General features: G+C 41.6%; 1 protein-coding gene across 1 annotated transcript; it reads right to left on the minus strand.

The window, feature by feature from the left end:
* Nucleotides 1–1,217: 1,217 nt before the first annotated feature.
* Nucleotides 1,218–17,646, minus strand: pdgfra (platelet-derived growth factor receptor, alpha polypeptide). The gene is made up of 29 exons (XM_085265930.1): nt 17,453–17,646; nt 15,060–15,135; nt 14,705–14,980; nt 14,266–14,538; nt 13,792–13,910; nt 12,817–12,976; nt 12,211–12,403; nt 11,874–11,989; nt 11,493–11,792; nt 11,145–11,411; nt 10,895–11,019; nt 10,630–10,798; nt 10,329–10,518; nt 10,057–10,172; nt 9,831–9,957; nt 9,536–9,732; nt 8,889–8,983; nt 8,442–8,574; nt 8,032–8,136; nt 7,575–7,685; nt 6,938–7,091; nt 6,161–6,321; nt 5,738–5,853; nt 5,088–5,210; nt 4,885–4,996; nt 4,702–4,801; nt 4,112–4,217; nt 3,143–3,375; nt 1,218–3,059 (listed from the first exon to the last, which is right to left on the minus strand). The coding sequence occupies exons 2-29, from the start codon at nt 15,115–15,117 to the stop codon at nt 2,912–2,914; spliced, it is 4,383 nt and encodes a 1,460-aa protein (XP_085122056.1). The 5' UTR covers nt 15,118–15,135; nt 17,453–17,646; the 3' UTR covers nt 1,218–2,911.
* Between the last annotated feature and the right edge of the window lie 1,509 nt (nt 17,647–19,155).

Here is a 19,155-nt window from a genome sequence, read left to right on the forward strand (position 1 = left end):
AGGTTGATTGTAAGGAGGTGGAGAGAGGACAGATCTGCATTATGTTGCCATCCCCCTTAGGCCCTCCTGAACGCATATAGCATTATCTTGATACTACCTCCCCCTTGTGGAGGGTCGGTCAATGACAGCTAATACTTACTTGTAGTGTCTCCAAATGCAATTGAAGGGGTTTTTTGTTGTTGTTGTTTTTTTTTAGTAGTGAAGCACACAAACAGACACTAAAGCACGGACAATGATGAACTAGAACAGCACCATGTATGACCTTATACTTTATACTTTTTACGTTTAGTTGGCGATTTCACAAGGTGATTCATGAGGAGATATCTTTGCCCCCCTGTGGCAGTGTCTTAGATTGCACAGTATATTGACAATGTTTGGGGTTATGTTATCTTATTAACCTCTTTTTGGCACATAAAATATGAGTGATGTGAAGTGATACAACTAAGTAATTTGCTGAAACACTATGCTAAAGTACAATTTTGGAATACTTGTGCTTGACATGAATATTTTCATTTTATTCTACTTTGTAGAATTTGTCTTCATCCAGTTATTTCACATTAATAGATATTTGAAGTTCCACTTTATATTTAGATTAACATCGTATTACAGTATATAAATACAGTTTGTTCTGTTGTAACAATAAGTCTCCACCTCTTTGTCACACTGTTGCTTGCATGAAAGCAATGACCAGTTGGGGTCACTTGAGATAAATTAGAATTTACATTTTGAATAAATGCGTTTTGAAAATGAGATTTTGTAACAAAAGATGAAAAATAACATATCTTTGTCTCACATTAAACTGCTGACCACACAGTGACATTTTTTATGCAGAAATTGTCTTTCATGTCTACTTTAATACTTTTACTCAGTAAAATCTGTGTATAGTACTTCAAGGAGAGGATCAGAGTATTTCTTCCATTGTTGGTTATTTGTGTATATTTGTTTGTGTGCGTATGATGACACTGATTTAGGCAAAAGGCAATTCTGTTCCTTTTGCAATTTATATTGGTTTATTAGAATATTACAGTCAGATGTAGGGAATCTATTTCGCTACATCTTCATGGCATGTTATATCTCTGTAAGCACATTTTTTTAATTGATCACTTTATTTTTCTTTATTCTGTAATGAAAAATGCCTCAGAAAAATTTTTCTATTCCTATATATTTTTTGTTTGGGTGTGCAATGCTTAAAAATCACAAAGAGCAATAGAACATGATTTTTTTTACATTATAAATCATTTATTGAAATATAAATCATCTGAATGTACATGATGTAAAATAATGAAGCACAGTATTGAATCATCATACTGGGTGTGATTACCTTTACTTACAGGTAGGGTACTGATGACAACACATCACTCAACCGCACCACAAACATTCACATCCATACAGCCTGCCATAAGCATCTAAGACCAAAACTAGACGAGAGCTAATTTGTCAGCAACATCAAACGACAACAGTAAGACAAAAAGACAGGAAAGTGCAACAACCGTACGTAGTTTATGTCACAGTAAAAGAGAAGGAGGCAGTGGCACAGCTGGTTCAGCAGCAGGAAGATACAGAGGGTTATAAAGAGTCTACAGATAATTGATGTATGACATCATATAAAAATGAATCTGTAGTTTATCTACTGTCTTCTTATAACTAGAACCTGCTAATAGACATCAGGACAACAGATAAAATATGAGGTTAGAGGATGTAACCTTCTGGTAAAGCACTATATACTTTTTATTGGCCATGCTGCCATATTTACTGATACAAATGCCTTTTGATCTCTATTATTTTATGATTCCCATATTTGCATGAGAAAACGAATATTTTTGACTGTCTACTGTGATGTTTTAATGTTTCTCTGACTGAAGAAAGGAGAATTATCTCCTTTTTTGTAATGGATTTCACAAAATTATTGTCTTCAATCGGGTGAATAAGGGTGGACAAATTGAATATGTGTTTATAAAATATTTGAGTGCTATCCCAATAATTCTTTCTTATATAACAACTCTGAAGCTATTTACATTACAATCACACTTCGTTAGACAAAGCCTATATGACAGATATGACTGGGGACTTTATCTGAGAACAAATGTTTGAATTTGTATTTCTGCAAAAAGCGCAGCGCCAAGAAGCAACTCAGAAGCTCATTTCTCCGAACCATACAAACCGCTGTGGTAAAAATCTACTTGGTATTCACAAACTAAACATGTTTATATATTGATAAAGTAAAAAAATAAATTTGAATTACTGTATGTACTTAACCACTGAATACATTAAATGGTTATATACAAAAAAAATGCACATAGTCCAAATTTTGTGCTTTAAAATCCAAGTATTGCTACTGATTGTACCAGCATCAGGTGCTTCTCTTGCAGCAGGTGAGTATGGAGTGTGTTTACCTGCCAAAGTTGTTGCTAGTGTTGGAATCATATAGTTTAAATAGTGCACTATAGTGGTTTTATAGATACCATATGAATGACGTCCCGCGGTGTTCAATCAAAGTTCTGACTAACATGTTTAATTTGTCCCTTGTTGCTTATATTGCTGTTAAAAGAATGCCCGATAGAATAAAGCTCTGCAAAGTACAAAGACAAATTAGATCTTTTTATCTAGATGTCTCCAACACACAGGCTCTGAGTCTTCTGAGTTCTTTAAGGTAACTTTCTGCTCACTCTCATCTCCAGCCCACGGGGACGGGGGGGCAATGTCCGAGGGGTAGCGATGTCACCACAGAGTCATCCAGATACTGAAGTGGTTTTGTTCTGTCCTCTCTCTCTGATGGGGTGACTGATAGGAGGGATGGCGGGGCTAGAGGGTTGACAGAACAGTCTTTGGTTCATTTACAGGTCTTTCTCTAGATTCCCATATCCTCACACCCCTTGTCTTTTCTGCCAATGCTTTATAGGCTCAGCAGTTGTCACAGAAAGCTGTCTTCCACCAGGTCACTACAGTCTAGACACATCTCATCCAGCAGCGTGATGTCCTCCAGAGTCTCACCCTCACGCTTAGCAAAGGTGGAACTGCTGGAGCCTGTCTCAATGGCGCTCTCTTCAGATGTTTGAGAGCTACAGGGGGCATAAATAACACACAAGTTAATCGCATCTAAAGCGTAACACTGTGAGCTGTAGCAAAAGTCACTGACTTTTACCTGTGTCTGTTCCTCTTTCCATATTCTTCATCAGATATAGGGTCCAGGTCAGGAAGGGGAATGATGTAGCCACTGTCAGAGCTCAACCGCTGTTCATCAAAGCCACTTTCTCTGTCCTTCAGCTTCCCCTGGTTTTTGTAGGCAATCCCAATGTAGTCCTCATTTTCCATGCATACCCGAGTAACCGCAGGGTGGTCGCTCTTCAGGAACTCGTGGTTTACTCTTTCGTATTGCTGAATCAAAAACAACATGGGCCCATTAGAACTAGATACCAATACAGGGTGGAAACAAAAGATATAACTTTTTCCTGTTGCACAAAAGCAATGATGATTCAATTCACAGAATAACCATAGAACTATGGAGCCACAGGACTGGAGAAGTGCGGTATGTTGTGTGTAATCACTAGCTCATTTGCCAGCTGGATGGTGCGATCTAAACTGAAAATTACATATCTCATGCTAGCGTGAGGTGCTAAAACAGGAGCTGGTTCGTGTTCTGCCACCAGCCATTTACACTGTGGGGAAGGCAGAGGTGTGGCCGGTTTGATATGCCATGTGTAGTGGGGTCATTAAGACTGGGTGGTGGAGGCAAGAACTGAGGCTGTGTCATTAGGCCAGCTGCTCTGACATCCAGCTGCTGCATTTGAACTCTAATCACTTGTAGGTTTGTGTGCTTCCATGTGTGTGTGTGGTTTTTTTGTTTTTTTAAGAAAAAGCGAGAGAGCTTGAAAAAAATATCCAAATGCAGAGAGAGTGGAAAGGGCTTTAAATACACAGCTTGCATTTTAAACACATGCTTGGTAAATGATACCTAAAAAGCCAATAAACAGCTAGAAAATGAAAAAAATAAAAAGGTAACAGAATGCACACGTCCAACCATGAGGTCAAGAATGAGCAGAGGTAAATCTTGAAAGCAGGTGTTAAGTTTCCACAGAGCTCTGAGGCTGTAAGAGGTCACAAGGAGACTCACCCTCTTGTAGCTGGAGGGTAACAACGAAGCTACTGTTTCACTCAGACCCAGGAAAGATGGCCTCTTCTCTGGCTCACTGTTCCAGCACTTCATCATCATCTCATACCTGAAAAAGCAACAAACATGTGATCTGATGCAATCGTCGAGAACATACAAGCTGTCTTGCACTTTGTAAGTTTATCTTGACAGATTCGAGATGCCGTATATGAGCGGTCCCCAACCCCCGGGCCTCGGACCGGCACCGGTCCGTGAGTCGTTTGGTACCGGGCTGTGAGAGTTGAGGCTCAGGTGTGAAATGTATAGTTTTCAGGGTTTTTATCGGTTTTCAGCGTTATTTTGTTATCGTTTACTCGGTTTTCCTTGGTCTTTTCACGTGTGTTATGAATAAATCTTCTTTTTTTCGGTACCGGTACTAGTTTTATTTTGTTGTATTTATCCGCGACACCTTAAAGGCCGGTCCATGAAAATATTGTCGGGCATAAACCGGTCCGTGGCGCAAAAAAGGTTGGGGACCGCTGGTGTATATCACAGCACAGAAATGAACACCCCAACAAAGCAACTGTATAACCATTACGTGAACCCCTACATACACATCATGAGGTGCATGCTCTGGTTTTGACATCCTGTATCCACTCTTGATCTTGTTGTAGAAACTCGAGTCCACCACCATCCCTGGGTACGGGGTGCCACCTTTGCACAGAGACATTTTCACGTGAGTTTCTCAACCAATATTTGGATTTTCTTTTCTTTAACAGAGGTTTGCTGGGACTCACCTAGGGAGAATATCTCCCAGAGGAGGATGCCGTAAGACCACACGTCGCTCAGAGTGGTGTACAAGTTATCAAAAATACTCTCTGGTGCCATCCACTTCACCGGGAGAAAAGTCTGTTTTACGGCAGAAACAAAATCTTCAGCTATTGTTGAATCTGTTATTTTTTAAACTACAGTATAATTTGTCCGGAGAAGAAACACTTACGCTCCCTTTGGATACATAGTTGTTGTCATGCATGATATCTCTAGCCAGTCCAAAGTCACAGATCTTCACTATCTTGCCCTGAGAGAGAAGGACATTCCTGGCTGCAAGGTCTCGATGTACACACTGTTGTAAGAAAGTAAGGAAACTTGATTAGCACTTCATTGAACGACATAGCTGTTCTCAGTTCTCTCTTAAACTCATATTCTCTTCGAGCTCAAACCAGTACACTCTGCTCCCATAGCTACTCTCTCAAGCACATTTTTAATGCAGTTTCATAATGCTTTATAAAGCATACTCTTTGTGTATACATGCCAGTTGGAGGGATGTCTGTGACCACTGGATATTTAGGGATAATAACTATGAAGCTGAATGAAAAACTTCTGGCTGCAGTGCGTCCCTGTCTGGTAATTCTAGCTCTGGCTGTGCTGCTACTATATTCAGTTCCTGGCCGCTCTCTGGAGTGGGCTCAGCAGCCTTCACGGGACTGCTTATCACACAACCACTGATTTCCTTAGTTCGCCCCTTTGGCCAGTATGGCTGTCTTCATATAGGTCAAAGCACAAAACCTATAATCTGCGATTAGTGCAGAGGGAAGCAGGGGAATGCAAGGTTGTAGATCTGTGCGTGAAAAAAAATTCTTTTAAACTTACATTTTTGGAGGCAAGAAACTCCATGCCTTTGGCCACCTGGTAGGTAAAGCTGAGCAGGTCAGTGGTGGTGAGGCCTTCATTTACGTCGTCTGACAGCATGATTTCCATTTCACCTTCTGGTTTAGAAAACACACGCAAACACACCCTGAAGCGTTATGCGAGTATATGTTCAACGTGTATTGCAAATATAGCACTGCCTGCGCAAACCTGGCTTTTACTAATGGCAGGGAGAAATGAGGCATTATTATGCATGTGCTGCAATTATCCTCTCCATGTAATTGCAGGGTTTTACCAGTCCTAAAATTCTGACAGGGTGTACCCCCTGGCTAAAACACTGACTCAAACATAGCACCAAGGCCAAACAAGTCCACATCAATAACTCTGAGGGCAGAGCAAGAAGCAGGACAGGAAGACGGTGCGTACCACTCGAGTCTTTCTGCGAGGGTGGATGGTCATAGTTAGACCGCTGGATGTCTGAGTACTTGGAGGCATTGCTCATCTCCAACATGGGCACATACTGAGTGCTGTCAGCCTGCTTCATATCCATGTAGTCCCCTTTGCTTTCAAATGACAGGATCACATAACTGGGAGCAAAGACAAGAAAGGAACGTTGTTAGTGATGGCAACCTATAGCAAAAATACATTCTACAAATTATGTGCATGCATGTCAGTTTATATGTGTGTGTGTCCTTAAATCCTCTCACTCCCCTAGGCTGAGGTTAGAGGAAGATGTGGTTGAGGATAACATAGTAGCCAGGATTAAATTGTGTTATGGTCATTTTGAGGTGTGGTCACTGAGTCATCCATCAACACAGATGAGCCTCAAAAGAGAGCAAGAGAGGGCTGCTATTTTACCATGAGGATTTGGGTGGACACAATTAACAGGTACCTCCATAGTAACGCAATTAAATTGAAAGCGGAGACCACTTCAGACTGTGATCTGATTAGGCAAAGATGCCAGACAACCTCCTCAACCATGGAGAAACTGGTGATAGAGTTACTGATTGGGGGTAGATGGACAATGTGAGTGCATGTGTTGTAAACGGTTGCTTGGGCTTGTAAAGACTTGAGGATGTTTGGTCTTTTTGCAAAGTACCTTTTGATAACTGTCTGCATGGAAAAAAAATATCATTCCACAAATGAAAATACATTATTTGTGATATATGTGCAGATGTGAGAAATATCTTCTATATGTTGTACCTCCTGCTGCTTTCATCTGCAGGGTTGATTCCAAAGATATCCAGCTCCTTCTTGTTCTTCTCGGGGTTCAGACTGAGGAAGTTCTCCCTGTTCTTGTGCAGATAGTTAACCAGGTCCCCATAGAAGCAGTACTCAGTGATAATGTAGATAGGGCCTGGGAACAACACAGAAGATGAAGTCGTGCATTGGCGTCAGTCTGCAGGCTAATCTTATCAGAGGCTCATAAAAGGCTAAAAGCACAGTCAAGAGGGCAAGCCTCCACTTTCCCATAAAAAGCCTATTAAAATACCACACCCAGCAAGAGCTGAGGAAGGCTGTCAATCTTTTTGGGCTGTTACAATTGTAAATGTCTGCAGTTCCCAAATCTGAAAGAGTGTTTGTGTGAGTGCGTGCATACAAATGTGGGTGTTATTGTTTGTGTGTCTTTGTAAAGTGGTGACTAAATTACATAGGAGAGGCAACAGTGGTTATGATAAACAGTCATTATACTACCTTACATGTTTGCTTATGAAAGTGAGTGTGTGCATGTGTCTCTATGTGTGTGTGTGTGTGTGTGTGTGCGTGTGTGTGTGTGTGTGTGTGTGTGTGTGTGTGTGTTTATGTGTCTTTATGTCCTTGGTTTGTGTGGGTTATTTACCTGACTTGGTGCATGCTCCCAGGAGGTTAACAATGTTGAGATGGGGTCCAAGATGAGTCATGATCTTGAGTTCAGACATCAGGGCCTGTTTCTCACTGGAGCGTGCTGTGGCTGAAAGAAGGTACAGCAAGCATGACTATCACACACTCAGTCAAACCAACAACAAGCCACTCAGTCCCATATCTAAAGACTTTTATCATAAGATATGGGACTAAAGACAAAAATCTTTCACTGTAGTGTCCTGTCTTCACTATAGTGTCTTTACAGCTTTCACTTTACCACCCCCTTGAGTTCCTTCAACAAATAAAATGAGCTGTCAGCTGTTTTCCCAGTAATATATGTAATGTATATAGACAGGCCTGTACCACTGACTGAATTCATTGTTAGAATTTTTTCAAGGCTTATTTTATTTACCACTGAATTCAGTCAGTTATGACATGGCAACTGTTAAACTCACGTTTCAGCATTTTCACTGCCACCTTCATGACAGGTTGGGAGCGGCTGAGCCCATAGGCGGTGCCCTCTACCACCTTCCCAAAGGCTCCAGAGCCCAAGATACGACCTGTGAAAGACGCAACAACAGGGGATCAGTTTCCTTGTAATAAAAACAAAAGAAACTGCTCAGGCATACAAACACATCCATACACTTTGCATGCTTCTGCTCTCTCATCTGTGACTCTTTCCAGTGATTGACTGTCCCCTTGATCACTGACTCAAAACAAATCCCAGGCAGAAAAACCTCAAGCTGGATTAGTTTATCGCACCCTAACTTCAAAGAAAGAGTGAGCCATCCTGGCTGGAACATCCCAGCAGGGAGGCCACAGAGCCTCTATAGAGTTAGCATATAAAAAATGACTGTCAGCTCACCAAGCACAAGTCTGTCACGGGGAAACTCCCATCTGGAGTCATAGGGAAGCTGCATGGGATCCACATAGATGTACTCATGACCGTCTGGGCTCACAGATTCTATGACCCTCCAGCGGATTTCATATCGTGGTTTCTGAGAGACAAAGAACGCATAAAAGATGGTTAATTAACATTTGCAAATTTACTTTTGTTCTAACAGTATTGGGGTCTTTGTTTTGCAGATCCACCCACTAATTAAATTTCCTTTATTGTCTCGAAAGGAAATTTTAAGTTCAGGAGCTGATTATGCAATATTGAAATATCTTGCAGGTGAAAAGACTAACAGTGTCCAGTTGAAAGCTCAGAGTAAAATCTGCAGTTCATTATGTATGCTGAAAAAAGAGAAATGGATGAACTGGTGAGCAGGTGAGAAGTGGGGATAAAATGCAAAAATGATCACAACAATACCTGTTTCCAGATAACAACCAAGACAATGAGTGAGATGATGACAATGACCAGGAGCACCAGCACAGCAGCAGCTACAGTCAGCTCAGGGTGAGGGCCTGTTCAAGAGGAAATCCAGCAGTCACACATGTTAAATGGATCACGCATTAATCACGTGGATGCAGCATGTCTACTGAAATTCTTGCAGTGAAATTTGCTTTATTTATTGCATAAGAAATATGAAAACCACAGGGTGCGCAGAGAGTTAAGCCAAAAAGTCATGTTGAGAAAACAACACAGAAGTGGGGGGGATGGGGTGGAGATGAGGAGCTGTTGTAGGGAGATGGGGGTGAAATTGTAAAGCTCATTTGAAAGGACCAAATGGCCTAGTGATTCCTGGAGTCCCAAAATTAGCTGTCAGAAGAAGAGCCCCTTCCTGATGACTCACCATCAGTTGTGCGACTAAAATGTCATCAGCTGACAGCTGCTACAACACTGGCAGAGCTAAGCTAGCCCTAAACAGTCTTTACAGAGCACATCACACCCTGAGCATCAAAAATTAAAGGAAATTTGGAGGATAAAAGGTGGAAAAAACAACATCATTTCAAAGCTAGGTTAAAAAAAGGAGGTTATTGAAGAGGATGCAGTGAAATATATTTGTGTGCTCTCACCATTGGACACCAGTTTGACCTCCCTGCTGACAACAGCCATTTCGTTCCTGGCCAGGCAGCGCACTGCCATTGTGCTTTCCAGATGACCAAACATGACCTGGCTCTCCAGGTTATTGTCTTCATCAATGTGTGAGTCCAATGTGATCTCAGTGGAGTTGGCAGGGATGGGCACCCACGAAGACGAATCATTAGCGCAACTGGATGGTAACAGCAGTAAAAAGACTATGTAGAGCATGTGTGTATATAGAGAGGTCCAGGAACAAATGAATGTTTTCTCAAAGAAGACTGCACATACTGTTTGATATTCTTGCAGACAAACCACTCCACCGTGGGTGTCGGCTGCCCTCTGGTAATGCAAACCACAGACTGGCCTTGAGGTGAGCCATGGTGAACGTCCATCAGATCAACAATGACTGCAGGCACTGTAACACAGTCAGTGTAAGCATGAGAAAAAAAAACAGACTTTAACTGAGGCTAAAAGGTTGTCAGAGCAGTAATCATAGGGAATTGATTTCTCTGACCTTTGATTTCAAGGATTAAACTGATATCACGACTTTGGTTTCCGTTATCCACCCGCATGGTGTAGTTCCCGCTGTCCTCCTCCTTGGCTCGGATCAGGGTGAGAACACTCCTGTAGCTGTAAAGAACAACACAACCAGAAGTTCCAATAAGCACCCAGTAGTGACAGCTCACAGTCGCATCAACTCTAACTAATTAAAAGGTAAACTAGCTAATGCATGAGAATTTTACTTTGAGGTTGTCATTAGCTCTGCTGCCATTAGTGGCTTTTCACCTGGTTTCATTGATCTGCCGAAGGCTGGTGGAGATCTCTGCAGTCACATAGCTGAGTGGGTAGCCATCTTTAAACCAGCTGACATGAACACTTGGGAAGGAGTTGACAACAGCCCTGAACTCACAGACTTTATCCAGCGCTGCAGATTCGTATTCTCTGAACTCCGGCTTGATGGACAAGATATCACTTGCTGTGAGACATGAAGAGAGTCCAAAAGATAATCACTAATATATCATTGTAAAAAGAAAGACTTCAGAAATAGTATACATGATATTCACTCTGGATAAGGAAGGTTTTATACCATAAACTTGAATAGCTAGTTGTTTCGTCTGGCCCCTGTTACTCAGTATGTCAGTGATGGAGCAAGAGTAGATGCCGCTGTCTTTGGTTGAAGCTTGTGGGATGGTCAGGGTATAAAAGATCTCCTGAGTTCTCTTATTTTCTCGCACTGTTTTTGTACCACGATTTGCCTGCCAAACAAAAAGGGAACATCAGAGATGCTCAGTTACAAACAATTTTAAAACAACATTAAATACAGATGGAGTCAAAATGACGTGTGCATTCACCAGTTTGCCGGGATACTTCCAGTGATCTTCCAGAATCTCAGATCCCCGAGCCAGACAGGTGACAGTTATTGTGTCGCCCACCAGCAGAGCAGTCTTTTTTGCTGTCAACTCAACATCCAGCTCATCTGTGATACAACATTTTATCGAGTTAAAATGATGGTATAGAGGTAAATCTTGATCTTAGAATTAACATGTAGGATGCTAAACTTGTGTCTTTGTCTTACATATTCACGAACACAAGAAAACACACCTGTCCAACCATGGACAATATATTCCTCGCTGTAGAATTCGTGTCCATTTATGACGGCCTTGCAGACATAGGTTCCAGCAATGAATATCCCCAAAGCGCCCCTCTTGCTGTCATAAATACTAGGCACAGGCTGCTGGGTGTCACTGTTAATCAGAGTCACGTTAGCATTTGGATCAGACACTCGACACTGGATCTCCATCTCATCGTATCCAGACAGGACGTGGTTGCCAAAAGGTATCAGTGATTCCAGAAAGGGGACATCGGGGTCTGTGTAGGAATAAAACAAGATTATCACACCAGAAAATAAAATCAAACACACAAAACACACAAGCTCAGTTTACTCCATACCTGGAACATAAATGTAGATTCTGCTAAATTCTGCTGTATCCTCAGTGATAGTTCTACTATAAAAGCACGTGTAGTAGCCAGTGTGGCTTGCGGTGGCACTATCCACTGTGATGGTGCTGAAAAACAAGCCGTTGGAGTCCTCCTGCGTTTGCTCCGATAAACTGATTGGCGTCTCCCAGCCCAGTTTTTCCTGTCCATGACAGGTCAAGGTGAAAGGGGTGTGGAGAGTAACTACCATCTCGTCCAGCTCTGGCAGCAGCACAGGGACTGAAGATGATGGGATCATTCCTGCAGTGAGAGCTGAAAGAAGACAAATACAGTGGGTCATAAATCTTCTATAGGTCCTAAATACTCTATGGTCTGTCAGTCTGTCTTTCTTACCTTTCACGTGCAGGTTAAAGGAGAACTGAGCAGTGTGAGAGCCACTTTGAGCAATTATGGTATAATTTCCATTGTCTTTTTCCAGAGGATGTCTGAATTTCAAAATGCTCAGATACCTGGGTAAGAAAATGATATGCTAAATAAGGATAATGCTAAAATCACATTTACATCTCATTGTCATACATGTCTTTTTTTTTTTTAAATGTTACTAGTTTTGCCGCTACTTGTGGGAGATGTTATGCTGGACAACCACCATAAGACCTTCAAACTAAATAACTGCTGTCAATGTTGAATTTTCCTGCATATAGATCTAATAACAAAGAATATTTTTCCTCACCGATTTCCTCCCTGGTGGCTAGTCGTAGTAAAGAGGTAGTAGTTCACTTGTAAGTCTTTGTCATCTTTCATCCATATCACTTTGGGGGCTGGGTATGCGTCAATAATGATAGTAAACTCTGTCTCCTCAAAACTGTGGACAAATTCTGTGGATAAAATCCCACTGTGGTCCATGGCCACAAAAGAATTCTCCTCTGCAAAAGGAAAAAGCAGAAGACTGCAGGTTAAAATGGGTTAAAGTGAGTGAGGAAAGTTAACAGTGGTGCAAGTCAAGGACTGGGAAGAAGGCACATTGACAGGGAGGCTGAAGGTGAAATGAAGACCTGACACACATCTGTTGAACCCATCCTATAAAACACAGTAGCTGATGCTGAAAGCAGCGGTGATGTTTTATGGTTGGATAGCAGAAAATGACTTCCACACACTGCTGAAAGCATTTTGTGTACATATGGGAAAATACTAATTTGACCTGAATGATGATGAGAATGTTAAATATATATGATATAACTGATTTTAAGTCGGCCGTTTACGCAGTTATTCACATTATTACAGCTCTGCTGGAAACTCATTGGTGGTATATAGGAAAGGTTTCTTGGGGATGACTCACCAAAGACCGTCACAGCCACCTTTTTGACTCTGACCTCACCGCGTTTGTCTGTAACAGAGCACTCATAGGTGCCACTGTCCTCTGAGGCGGCTCGTGGGATACTGAGGATGTAGACGACCCGCTCAGGAAAAGTTTCCTTCATCAAAACTGCATCCTTAGCCTATAGACACAAAAGAACAGTGTGAGATCACCAGAGAAAAAAAAATTAGCAATATGATATCTGAATGTTGTAATTCACAGAGTTTTCCCTTTTGCAGATACAACATCTGTATATCAGAATCTGTATGTCATGGTGCTGAAGGCTAATGGTTAAAACACTTGCTAGGCCACAGGAGATAAATTAGGATCACAGAGGCTTTTAAAGAGCCTGTAATTGCAGCTGAGACCAAAACCAGGAGTCATAAGTCCTGTGTTCCTGACCATCTCTGGAAAAGGGCTTAAAGGAATCCCATGCAAAATGTGCACATAGATTAACTATCTGAATATAAACAAACTTAAGTTACAAATGCAACTTGCTCTGACCCTTCAACGTAACACGCATTAAAAGCATTAAATGTTTAGCTGGTTTACAGGAGCAGATAACATCTGTCCGACATGTTTCAAAGTCAGTGGGGTCAAAGATTTACTATGGTTTCTCTTGCCCTTCTTTTAAACTGCTTCTTTCCCTCAAGATAGCTGTGGCAGTGCTGTGTTTGGCTTACATCCTCACAATAAAGACTCAACCTTCAGTTGCTGCTTTCCTAACACATCATTTGTAACCACTAAAGGCTGTCCTCTGAGCTATATTCCACTTGCCACTGCTAGCTTTGGGTCCAAAACCATTATTTTCTTATTTAAGGCTCAGTACTGCTGGCTTGGAAATGACATTGGGTAGAAGGACACACTGCAAGATGAAGTGGATGAGTGGCTGAAGCTGTATAGGAGACTAAATTTAATTAAAATGGGAAAACACAGAGGGAAATGACTGCATCTTGCCTGTTTTTTAGGATGGAGCCACTGCTGTTGAAAGTCCAGGCCAGAAGGAACGATGCATGTGATGTTAAAAGGCTGCCCTGCTCGCAACGTCTCTTCACTGGCTATTATCTCCATAGGGTCTAAAGAGGGACCAGCGGAGAGCATTTATCAGCAACACAATCTCTCACATCACGTGTGGCAGCCTGATTACCGTGACTTGATTTATCGCAGAGTGGTGGTTATACACCAACACACACACACAAACACACAGAGAGTGCAAACATGCATGTGAAGTCATCCCACTTCTGTAATAATGACATAATGTCATGCAGTGAGATCACCCTGTAGCCTTCTCTTCATAAACAGGAGTGTTTCCAGCTGTTCAGTTATTCTTTTTTTTTATCTTTATCCTGCCATTACCATGTCTATAGCTCCTATTTCTTTTTTAGTAAAAAGAGAGTATATCATACTACAACTACACTTGTCTTGACTTACCATTAGATATTACAGTGTAAATAGAACTTCGGAATATCTGGTCATTCACATTGGTTTCACACTGGTACTGCCCAGGAGATAGGTTGTTTGAGAAGAAGCCTTCTTTGTTGTTGTATAAGGCATGCATAGCCTCTCCACTGGGGACTTTTCTCAGGATGACATAGGAGTCCCAGTGAGACACACGACATGGGATGTTGAATCCATAATTGTCCATATTGTCCATGGAGACAACCAGGTCTCTGGGTAACTCGGGGACAAATGGAACGTGTGGATCTAGGTTTAAAAAAAGGAGATTTTTATAATTTGCTTCATCAGCCTATGGCATGTGGGCGACCGCTAAACACAAAAAACCGACACCCCCCACAAATTCACTCTAGTGCTGTAAGCTGCCCGAGCAAAAGTTATATGGTATAGCATAACATATGACCAATATATTCACCTGGGACAAAAACATAAATTTCTGCTTCAGCATCTTCCAGTTCTTCATCCGGGTCTTCATATTTGCACGTGTAATAACCTGTGTTTTCTACAGTTGCGTTGTCTATGAAGAGTGTTGAAGTGTAATACCCCGGATAAACCAGGGCATTTTTCGGCAGCGGTTCCTCCCAAACCACGTTTCTTTTACCGGTGCAGCTTATATTGAAGATGGAATTGCGCTGTAGGACAAACTCCTCCTGGTCAGACAAGATGGTTGGTGGAGGCAGTCCAGAGGTAACTAAGAGACAGTTTGGTAAACATCAGAGAAACAGCTGGGAAACTATCAAAAGGATTTACCTGCAGACTGTTTTACTTACCTGTAACCAAAACCACCAAACTGCCCCCAAAGAGGACAAACGTCTTCAGCCAATCCATGACTATGGATGCTTTGACCTGTAAAGACAAACGGTTATTTACTAAAGACGAGGACACTTTATCCGATCTTACACGATTTATCCCATTTGAAAGCATTAATGTTTTAAAAAAATGGATCAGTGGAGTTTTCACTTTTGAATTTTGACTTCTACTTCCTTTAAGCCCAACTTTAAGTAATTATATCGAGCATGCGCTTGCTATGATGCGTGCACATTTCTGGTGCCACACATTGCTTTAGTGCTGAAACTGTACACATGTGAAATTTATTGCAGATATGCATCCATTATTTTATTAAGAGGAGAATTACTATTCGCAAATTGTGACTCGCAATTCTGCCGTTAACCCTTTAACCTGAACCATGAAATAACTGCCAGAAATCTTTAATTTTTTGATAACGGAGTGTTTGTTAGACAAAATATATAAAAATATATCGAATTTTAATCTGATTATATATGATATTTAATATGTATCACATTTGCTACACAAGCCATATTTTTGCAATTTAGTCATTAAAAAGTTGTCATGCAATTCATATCATTTTTGAGGGTAAAAAGAGCCAGTGGTGGCTGCTCCCAATCGATAGAGGGCGACACAGTCCGCCTTATAAGTGCATCGAAGCTAATCCCCCCCCCCCCCCCCCCCTTTGCTTACTCGCTCTCCTAAAGCTTATCTTTTCGTTTTATAAATGCACATTTTAGTTTTTGCATGGAATGTAAGCACAAATTGGTTGCACATTGTTCTGTTTCTCCCCTTTTTGTTACAATTCTAAATGTACCTATAAAAACACTGTTATCAACTGGATAATCAGGTCTGATACCTTCTCAAATTTAGCCCATTATTCCGAACAATTCTTTACAAAGATCGTGTTATGTCTGCCTTTTCAGGTACCTCTGCAACTATGATCCCCATATTCTTTGAAGCTGATGGGCGATCAGGGATTTTTTTTTTGTAAATCAGGGGGAACATAATTTGAGTGGCCCACTCAAAGAAAACTCTGCTAAAGATTAAGCTCCCCTTCAATTAAATTTAAGTATTTTTCTTTCTTTTTATATCTCAAAATAGGTTTTGCATGTGACGGGGAGGTCTAGATTCCATTTTCTGCATAACTTCCCTGGTCCCAGACAATACAGCTGCTGGTCCCTTTGCTGTTTCCTGTGGCTGCCCGCTCTGGCTCAGTCGAAAAGAACTAAATTATCCATGGGTAACCTGGGTTTGTTTAGCTCTATAATTAGCGCACCCAGTGTGCACAAAAGTACATATTCGCGTGGGAATCAGTTGACAAAATGCCTAATCCGTTTGGCATGTTTGTACACTCGCGTTGTCTCAAACAATTTCGAGAGAGGATTTTTCAATTGCATTGGCTTGGCAAGAATTCTGTAGCCACTGAGCGTAAATCTGACTGAGCCTAAAGTGGCAGTAAGACTTCGTGCACGTCCCGATCCACTTTTATTTCCTCTGCTCTCCCAGCAGGAGACTCGACAAATGCGCCACAGAGCAAACGCATCCTCCGCTGGGTTTGGACACAGTTGAGCAACAGCTGATATTGGCTTATCTCAACTTTCACCGGGTCGGTTATGTACCATAATTTTCCATAAAAAATTAAGAAACTGTCGAATACAGTTAAAATGTTTTAAATTCTTGTGAGAATTCACTCTTGAAATTCTGACCACAAGCGGTATTCCTCTGTTAAACCCGTTGGTGACATGGCCCTAAAAGTTCTTCCTTTCTTCTTTTTCTCCTCTTGGATCAGTTCAGCCTCCGCTCGAAATCTCCAGTCAGCCTTATTGAAGTGCAACCAGCACAGATTTTCCATTTTAATTCCTCACATTCCTGGGACAGACTAGAAAACAATGTGATGTACAATTTCCAATGTGTTTCTCATTAAATGCCAAGCAGCATCCCACAATGGAGCCTTCAGTCTTCGAATTGACACCTCCAGCTGTGAGCCTAAAACCGAGCGCTTTTATCCAGCAGAGTCAGCATGATCTCTCCGCTTGGCGTCCAGGGGTGAGACCATATGGTGCAAGGGGGAGAGGAAATCAAACCCCAAAATCCTTTTGGATTGTTTAATGCAAAGCCTGCATACAAATTGCAGGGTCGAAGGGCTCCCTGCGATCCATATTAAGTGAATGCAACTTTTAGATCAACTTTTCTATTAATATGATACGAAATGATATAGTGCATTAACTGGCTAAACTAATTAGGAAGACAATTAAACTCCATCTAATCTTACAGAACAGTAATCTACTGTAGATTTCCCACTCTTTAATTATATCAAAACGAGACAACTTTTCAAAAGACTAAGAAAAATAGTTTCAATCGACCCCTTAATTACCTTATACTAATCCCTGCTTTATATTCCTTTCGTGTAAGTATATCCACAATGAATTGGTCACTCCAAATGCCGCAGCATAAAGGGTCCTTTGCAGCGGTTATAATCCTCAGAGGTCCTGCTCTGTGAGAGCATATGTGCCACCCTCTGTCCGCATCCACGACTGCCTTCACTACTGCGCTCCAGCTACATCGACCTGTAACTGATTCGATGTTACAGTCCACCCTCCTCCCACCGAAAAAAAGTAATCATCTGTCTCAAAGTAAATAACTCCCAGGAAATGACCCCCCCCCCCCTCCCTTTCTCTTCTTTCGAGCTCCGAGACCCTTTTCAAAGTAAGAGTCGGACGTGTATACCCGCTGAAATCTGGGCACAAAATGGCATTTTCAATGGACTTTAGTCGGATACGAAAACTTCTGAAAGTAAAACTCTTCATGAGATACTTTTGGGGAACCTATGTTGTATGTGATGATGTTTAGCTTTGATGGATATGGTATTTTGTGACTGATTGTATTACTGATTCATGTTAAGAAGGGTTTTCCTCAAATTAAAACGTACTTATCTATGTTTTCTTGCAGGATCCCCGTAGCCTACAGTGAACAAGGTTCTCAGTCAGAAACCGCGAACTGCGGCTCTCGGAACGCATAGAGGGCGCTCCAACACCACCATATCACCACCTACCTTTTCGTCTTTGCTTCTTCTCTCTCCCTGACTCAAAGGACAGAGCCTTCTCGATGAGGGACACACACACACACACACACACACACACACACACACACACACACACACGAGAGTCAGCTGTTTACCGAGTGCTCATCCAAGGCTATTATTTTTTCACCGTATCTCCCTACACCCCGGGCCTCTCCTGGTGGGCTCACAAAGAAGAATGGGTCCCTATGAATCACCTATCTCTTGGCAAAGCAGAGGGGTATCAGACCGTTGTCTTTGCATGGAGCAGGGCCCCGGGGCCGATGTTTCACCCCCCCCCCCCCCCCCCCCCCCCAACTACGGCCCCTTGGCGCAATTACTTCCACATGTTAGGGAAAAGAACTGTGTCCTTGTTCTCCAAACAAAGGATCTCAACTTCGGAAGCCAGAGCTCAGCTCAGACCTGTTTTTGCCTCGTTTGGGGGGATAAAACTGCTCAGTTTCAACAGTTCTAACTTCCGTAAAACATTACAGGTAAACTGGAAAAGTTTTAGTTACTTATTTCTTCGTGTGAATAAGTTCAAAGCAAAATCAAGCAAATACAAGGCTTCGCTAATAGATTTCTTAAGAAAAAATAATCACAGTTAATTTTCACAACAGATTACAAGCACAGCAAACGCCTAAATATTCCAGATATAGGCCTACACTGCATATAACTCCAGTTCCTGCATGGTGACTGTCTTGCCACCAACTCTCCACCAGGGGGCTTTGACAAAAAATATAGCGGTATTAATTATATGTTAACAGCAACGTTCAGTTGCTACATAACAAATAAACACATAAAAATAAATAATATATGTAAATAAATAAAAGACTGAGAAACTCCATTTGATATGTGTTTAAACATCCCTTTTAAGCAAAAAACAGCTTCTTGCCAGAGCAAACTCAATGCACAACTGAGTTTAGCAAACATCGATATCCAACATAACATTTCGTCTCATAGACATGATAAGTACTTAAATGGAGTACTTAAACTACTGGATGGACGATGGCCTTTGG

This window comes from Mchenga conophoros, linkage group LG23 (genome assembly GCF_057382185.1).
Source record: "Mchenga conophoros isolate Kocher_MC1m ecotype Shallow Benthic linkage group LG23, M_conophoros_male_GT1.1, whole genome shotgun sequence".
NCBI lineage: Eukaryota > Metazoa > Chordata > Actinopteri > Cichliformes > Cichlidae > Mchenga > Mchenga conophoros.